At 42.5% G+C, this 6,882-nt stretch overlaps 1 protein-coding gene across 2 annotated transcripts; it reads left to right on the top strand.

Annotated features, from left to right (window-relative positions):
- Positions 1-199: 199 nt before the first annotated feature.
- tp53i13 (tumor protein p53 inducible protein 13) lies at positions 200-6,620 on the top strand. 2 transcript variants are annotated; one of them, XM_053422499.1, is made up of 9 exons: positions 200-625; positions 759-836; positions 1,062-1,097; positions 1,400-1,458; positions 1,725-1,803; positions 2,430-2,558; positions 4,041-4,250; positions 4,389-5,394; positions 5,707-6,620. In XM_053422499.1, the coding sequence occupies exons 1-9, from the start codon at positions 509-511 to the stop codon at positions 5,811-5,813; spliced, it is 1,821 nt and encodes a 606-aa protein (XP_053278474.1). In that variant the 5' UTR covers positions 200-508; the 3' UTR covers positions 5,814-6,620. The 2 variants fall into 2 exon arrangements, with proteins under 2 accessions (XP_053278474.1, XP_053278475.1); XM_053422500.1 differs by having other exon boundaries at positions 572-625; positions 1,004-1,097.
- The last annotated feature ends 262 nt before the right edge of the window (positions 6,621-6,882 follow it).

Consider the following 6,882-nt stretch of genomic DNA (forward strand, 5'->3'; position numbering starts at 1 on the left):
ATTTCAAAATAATACTTAATACACATTACTGATAAAGTGAAAAAGAACAAATAACAAACGCTATATTTCATGTATCCACGAAAAATAAACATAAAAATTGATTATAAGCAATTTAAAATGAAGTTGATATAAAAGCTATATTATAAACCCTCCAAGAAAAAAAAGGAAATGATTCTTGAACAATGTAGTTGGTTGACAGTTGTGTGTCAGACAGCAGTGATGTAGTTATGGCTGAACACAACTCTCTTACCTTTATATACGTTAGTGTCATTAGCACTGTTCACTGTTTTATGTAGCCTGACAAGCTAACGCTAGCTTAGTTTAAAGAGGGCAGCTCGTGTGGCGTCATCTTCTTTTTTAAACCTTTTTTAACCGCGTCTCGCTGCGGCTCCGTTCATGGGACTTTACCAAACTAATGTCTGAAGCCCTGGAGCTGGAGGACCAGAGGGACGCCATGGCTACTGTTGTGGGTCCGTTCCCACTCGAATGACTGACTGGTTGTGTCGCCATGTGGGGCCGAGAGACGTCCCGGCCGCTGACAGTGATGGTCCTGGCCGCGCTGTGTGTCAGTGTGGGTCGGTGCGGTGCCTCCCAGTCTCCGGGGCCAGGATGTGACAATGGAAAGGTACATGTTATTACCTGCCGCGCGTGCGTGTTCATTGGTCTCTAGTTACTAATTAAGTATTCACGTTAAAGTATTCACCTGCTGCAGACATGAACAGTCATATCGTGCGTGCGTGTGTGTGTGTGTGTGTTAGCTCTCATTGGACAGGGACCTGCCTGCAGCCTCTCTTCATTGGGACTGCCCAGTGTCTACCTGGACAGAGCCTATTCAGGTAACCATGGAGACAATAGACTCAATTCTCATCATCTTCTGCATGTCCGTACCCATGTATGGGATGGGGGGGGGGGGGGGGGGGGGGGGCTTGCTATAATATGCTTGGGACCAAGAAGTTGAAGAAATAATGGGAGTTCTGAGTTGTTGTCTCTGGTCACCTCCCAGACAGACAGGGTGTGGCGCTCTCAGTGGTTGACGCTGTGTTCTCTCCCCTTATCTCCAGAGGCGTCCCAGTATTGACACAGTGTATGATCCTGAGGTAAGCAAACACTTTACAGAGCACTTATATCTTTATTGAGTTTTCACTCAACCTTTGACACTCCACAATTTCAACGAGTTCTTCCCTGACCCAAACCAAATCCTCCCACCACGTTCCATGGGAATGTGTCCAGCAAATCTCTAACTAGAACACAAACTAATGCAGATAAAAAACTGGGCAGAGGAAATTAAAGTCTACAATTTAGATGCAAATGCTTAAATGATCCAAAGCGTCAAGCCTGCTTGACGAGTGGTGTGCAGAGTGGATAAAGTCTCACTGGACCTCATTGTTCTCCCCTGCAGCCAGCCAGGATGATGTGTATGAACAAACCCATCTGCTACAATCACACCATTCCCAACAGGTAAGACTGTGTGAGCTGACATTTTATCTAGTTGGTTCAAGTGAGGTGGAAAGTCATTCAGTGGATGACCACACCCAAGTTTAAGATCTCCAGTCCTGTACAAACAGCTGACCTACATTTGTAAATACCCTTTTCGTTATTGTCCTTATCTACTGCTTTGCAATACCACAAGTTATCAGCAGATATAACTTTGTCACATACTGTATAAAAGAGCTGTCAAGGAATCTCAGTTGTGTGTCTGTGTGTGTCTTTGTGCGTTTGTGCAGTGGAGCGTACAGACCAGTCAGGGCAGAGAGTGGAGAGTACGTGTACTGTCCTCCTCACAGGTGGCTCAACAACTTGCATGTAAGTTTAAACATGAAACATCTTTGGGATTTGCATCTGTCTCCACTCTCACTGAAATCAAAATCCATTTATCTGCTTGGAACAGAAATAAATGGTTTTATTCAGGGCATCAATAAGGAGACAGACTGTTGTTATAGTAAATGTGGTTTGTGAGATACAGACCTGTGTGTACATTCAGCATAAATATACATTTTGCCTATATTATTCATACCTTCATCGAGTGAACATTTAAATCATTTTATTTATTGATTACCTCACATCAAACAGAGAGGCATCTATAAAATAAAGTAATAATAATATTTATTGATGATTTTTTTTACAATTTCCTCTATGCTCCCTGTCCTCTCAGACCACTAATAAATTGTCTTAGGACTCCAGGAAGTCCAGCGTTAGAGTGTTTTGGGAGGAGCAATTGTCAAGACCCTATCCCTCCATTTATTTTCAACCTCCAGATGATTATCGGTCATCAGTGATCATCACAGTTTAAACTTGATGGGAACATTCTGAACAGGCATAAAACAAAGTCCTACAAACAATCCAGAAATCTCATTCTGTCTCTCTGTTCCCCCTTTTGATAATAATTGCTAATCAAATGTGTGCTTGTGTTTCTGTTTTGTCTTTTCCAGCAAGGAGCTACTGTGTTGCTCTACCACCCCTGTGCTCCTCTCCACGAGCGTCACTTTCTTTCAGTCCTGGCCAGCTCCTGTTTGTCAGAATACATCATTACACCACATCCACACCTCAATCAACACATGGTAAGAAACACTGAAGTTGCTTTAAGACATGCACTGAGCTCCGGAGATCCTCCAGACCTGCTCCGGGGGGGCTGTATTAACCGACTCTCAGAGAAAGTCCGGAGGATTTAGGGAGTTCAGTGAAGTGTTTGAAAGCAGCTTCTGTTAACATTGATTTAACGTAACATCAGTTGGGATTACATAGTTACATAGTTTGTAATATCTCATTGTGTTGTAGTTTGTTCTCGGTGATAAATATGTTAGCAAGCTGTGGTAAAGCTACAAACAAGACCAAAGTTGAATTGATAACTGATACAAACACCAGGGTCAGAACTGATCTCAGTACAGACTCTGATACCGACTGTCTCTGCCTGTAGAGATGACACAGCATTTACTCGGCCAGTTCAGTTTATCTGCAATGATGTTGAAGACTTAAAATGCCTACAAGTGTCCCTCGTATTGTACTATCCTAACACCAAGAGTGGGACATTTCTAGGCATTTTGCCTCAATGATAAGTGCCTAGAAGTGTCCGGCTCATTCTAATTGGTCGTGACATTTCTAGAAATTTCTTCAATGTTAAGTGCCTAGAAGTGTCCGGCTCACTCTGATTGGTCGGGACATTTCTAGGCATTTTGCTACTATATTTAGTGTCTAGAAGTGTCCAAAGTATAGCACCTCCATAACCACTAGTGTGGGACATTTCTAGGCATTTTGCTTTAATGTAAAGTGCCTACAAGTGTCCCACGTATTGTACTTCCCTAACACCGAGAGTGGGACATTTCTAGGCATTTTGACTCAATGATAAGTGCCTAGAAGTGTCCGGCTCATTCTGATTGGTCGGGACATTTCTAGGCACTTTTGCTATAATGTTAAGTGCTTACAAGTGTCCCACATATTGTACATCCCTAACCAATTTTGGGAAGTTTGGTACATTCATATTTTCATGTCGTTCATTTACGCTGAGTTTTCAATAATTAATATGCTTTTAAAGAAATACACTCAAATATAAGCAGGCATATGCTCTCATACTAATTGAAAAGTTTGGCGGGATAATGCAATACGCCAGGGAAGTGTAGATATAACCAAGCTTGGCTACAAATGGAAAAGTACATGTCATGGATTACAACAGACAAAGACCTCAATCAAACTATTGTCTCATTCATTTGTGTAATTTAAAGTATATTGTATGCTTTGAAATATTCATGGTTAGCTTTAATACTGAATTTTGTCACTTATTCATGTATACACCGAGATTTCACAAAATGTTTGGTCATGGAAATTTGGTTTAAAGTTATTGTAAAGTCATGGAAATCCATTGGTCAAAATGTGTATAAACCCTGGGAAGTGTTATTCATTCTGGTCTTAAAAGTGTTAAATGTAACTTGTAGGAACCTGCAAAAACCCAGTTTTCTGATCATTTGTGCACCATGACTAAATCAGAAGGGGAGAGTCTTTGGAAAAAAAGAGCGGGGATGAGTTTTCACTGCTACCTCTGATTTCAGCCAATTGCCTTGGTGTCCTGGGGTCGCACTTTGGAGCTGTCTACTGTGGCCTCTTCAGACGTCTGTGATTGGCTGGATACCCTGACAACCACAGGAAATGAGTTGAATGGTGTGAACCACTTCAGGAAGTACGACCTGCTGCTAGCCCGGCCGGCAAAGCTGCACCGGCTGCAACACACACATCCAGAGGAACATTCAACACGGATGAAGGTTCGGAGGCTTTACAAATGATTATGGGGATTTCTTTCACACGTTGTTAACTATAAGTCATTTAACATGCACTGCAATAAAAGCAGCATAAAAGAGTCATTCAGCAGTCTATGAACTGTCTCTATTGTACATCCTCAGGACTCTGTGAGGCAGTGCTGTGAGCAGACCATCTCTTCTCTGCTAAATGAAGCAGTGGAGGCAGAGCTGGAATCCAACAGGAGGAACGACAGCTTGACAAAAAAGGAAAAGGAAGAGAAAAGCCGACAAATAAGAGCTGTTATGAGAAAAACACAGCCGGCCTATGAGACAGGGGACATCCAGAACAACAACACCACACTAGGACCATCTGAGGAATCTCCAGGGAACAGAACTCGTGCAGATCCTCCTGGTCCAAGTGAAGCTCCTCCTCAATCCAACATCCAGAATCTGAATCAGAGCCTTACATCCGGGCAGGTGACGGATTCTTTAGAATTGAAGACTTCAGATTCTCAGAAAAGCTTGATAACGATACAGAAAGTAACACTGCAGCTCACATCTAAAGACTCTGAAGCCAGAAACACAAAACCCTCAGCTCAAACAGAGGTTCTCTCAGATGTTGTGAACAGTGAAGACAAACTCTCTGCAAGGCCTGAGGCACTGGACCTCAGTCCCAAAGATGAAGGTAAAGACTCTGCTGAGCACAGCAGGAGAGAGAATAACTCTAAAGAGAAAAGTTATATCGCAGCAGAAGGAAAGTTGAAGAGCAATGAAGTAGTAGATGTAAAAGAAAGAGAGCTGGTGCATAAGCAAACACACACCCACCCACACTCTCACCACAAAAGTGAAAACAACGGCGTCGATTCCGTTTCCAAATCCCAGCCAGCGTCTCCACCCCTGCCGGACAGCCACGACTGTGCCAGCTGCAAGGCAGGCGAACGCTGCGACTGCAGCAAGGCCTCAGCAGCTGACGTCCAACCCACCATCATCAGCAAGGGGTTGCCAAGGACCCCCAGGACGGATGATGCTGTCTGGGCGGCAGCAGCACTGGGTTTCCTATTGGTTCTCCTGACGCTGTCCGTGCTTCACACTCGCCTGTACCGCCACTGGAGGACCACACCTAGTCTTTACTGGCGTGATCCCCGGCAGGACTACGACAGTGTGGCGGGTAAGTGGACCATCACACACGAATCAAACACCAGAGAAATCTGCCCTACTTAGTGATACAAAATTCCTTGATCTGCCCACTAATCTGGATTTGCACCACAATTTAACAGATTATTCCCAGGCCAATGTCCATGAAGTTTTCATAAAATCTGTTCAGCTGTTTGTGTGTTATCTGTGTTATCTTTCTTACAAACAAACAAATATACAAACCAACCAACAAAGAAATGGAGAGAAAACATAACCTCCTTGGCGGAGGTAAGAAGATACCTTTTATGTGTATTTCTAACCACAGTCATCTTTGTGTGTCTTCTAGATATCATCCGCAGGAGGTTGAGGAATGCTAAGCGGAGGCGGAAAAGGGGCAGAAGAAAGGAGTGCGTTCTCCTGCCGAGCTCCTCCAGCTCAGATGAAGTTGCGTAGAAAAATGAAGGAAACGTCAACAAGAGCGTTGAGAGTGAGACCAAGTCTTATGGGATGTAGAGAAGGACAGAAGAGGGAGGAGTTGAGTTTATCAGACCTGTCTTGTGTCTGTAGACCTGTCCTCTTGCTACAGGGCTGGGCCGCAGGTTTTGCTGGTTAACCTCACAGCCGAAGCTGAAATACTGCACCAGCTAAAGGGCAGATCCTGTGTGCAGAGGACTCGTCTCATTCGTTGCATGTTGATGCATTTAGATTGGTACTGTAAATATTTCTCTTTCTCCTTGTGAATGGAGCCATGAGGAGTAATACAATCAGTATTTGACTTTGTGAGCTCTCACCAAATTCTGCACACAAAGACTCAGATTGAACTGCAGTATTCCAGAACTACAGCTCCTCGATAAATAATATTTAAGAAGACATACAAACATCAGATCAGAGACTCCAAGACCTCAAAGTTTTATTCGGTGTACTGCACTTTTCATGGAATACTAAAAAAAATTCTGATCATATTCTCCCAGACAGTGCTCAGTGTATAGGGACTCATTTTTCACACTCCATTACTCTCCAGGTCTGAACTTTACTCTTTTTTTACCCAATGAAGGTTTTTTATTGAGTCACGTCTTTTCTGTGAGTAGTGTTGTAATATTATGTTTTTAATTGTTCAGGTTTAGTTGTGAAAGGGTAAGTTGCTGTTCTAAGCAACATTGTGTTCAGTTTGTGTTACTGAATGGTACACACGTGTATCGCTGTATTTGAAACATTGTTTTCAGAATGATTCACACAGACAATAAATCATTGACACAAGAATTGAGTGTGTGAACTAATTCTGGATGTCCTCTCATATCGTATAACACCAGTGTCAGCACTTTAAACTTAATTATAGCTCAAATTTCTCTTGGAACAATACTTGGTTTTGAGGCTGATAGTGATGATGACATTTGAGTTTAAACAAATTTGAAAACAACTTTTTTATCTTGTTTTTCGAAAAAAACAAAACATCTTGATAATTTAATTCAATCTCAATTGTAGTATATCATCAAGTCACATCATACATTATCTAAAGGTGCTT

The sequence above is a fragment of the Pleuronectes platessa genome, chromosome 5 (assembly GCF_947347685.1).
Source record: "Pleuronectes platessa chromosome 5, fPlePla1.1, whole genome shotgun sequence".
NCBI lineage: Eukaryota > Metazoa > Chordata > Actinopteri > Pleuronectiformes > Pleuronectidae > Pleuronectes > Pleuronectes platessa.

Excerpts from the sequence above, each read along its gene's own strand:
- tp53i13 (XM_053422499.1), top strand. The coding sequence starts at position 509 with ATGTGGGGCCGAGAGACGTCCCGGCCGCTGACAGTGATGGTCCTGGCC. Across the intron at positions 1,459-1,724 it reads AATCACACCATTCCCAACAG|TGGAGCGTACAGACCAGTCA; the intron begins GTAAGACTGTGT and ends GCGTTTGTGCAG. Across the intron at positions 1,804-2,429 it reads GGTGGCTCAACAACTTGCAT|CAAGGAGCTACTGTGTTGCT; the intron begins GTAAGTTTAAAC and ends TGTCTTTTCCAG.